General features: G+C 36.7%; 1 protein-coding gene across 1 annotated transcript in view; it reads left to right on the top strand.

Annotated features, from left to right (window-relative positions):
- The first annotated feature begins 322 nt into the window (after positions 1 to 322).
- LOC109244449 (probable pectinesterase/pectinesterase inhibitor 17) overlaps positions 323 to 330 on the top strand; it is a 750-nt gene continuing 742 nt past the window's right edge. The window contains exon 1 of the mRNA XM_019411547.1: positions 323 to 330. This exon is cut by the window's right edge and continues 65 nt beyond it. Coding sequence (XP_019267092.1) covers positions 323 to 330 — 8 coding nt within the window.

Here is a 330-nt window from a genome sequence, read left to right as displayed (position 1 = left end):
TTTGTATATTCTACAATTAGGAATATTACTAACTGCATCAATGAGGTTCACTACTATTTTTGTCATGAGTTGGTTAACCATTTTATGCTATGGAGAATGCCAACAAATAACACAACCTCCTTATAATGCAATAGTAGCACTAGATGGCTCGGGCGATTATACGACAATAATGGCTCTGTACTTAGCAGACAGTAAAGCGAGCGCACTGCACAGATTGTATTTCTGTCAGTGCTGAAGAAATAAATAAGCAAAAATAGGAATCTACAATGAATACGTCCAAATCGAAAGCTGGAAAACGAATATCGTTTTCATCGGAGAAGGAATGGACAA

This window comes from Nicotiana attenuata, unplaced genomic scaffold (genome assembly GCF_001879085.1).
Source record: "Nicotiana attenuata strain UT unplaced genomic scaffold, NIATTr2, whole genome shotgun sequence".
Classification (NCBI taxonomy): Eukaryota; Viridiplantae; Streptophyta; class Magnoliopsida; order Solanales; family Solanaceae; genus Nicotiana; species Nicotiana attenuata.
This window is presented reverse-complemented; position numbering and strand designations above follow the sequence as displayed.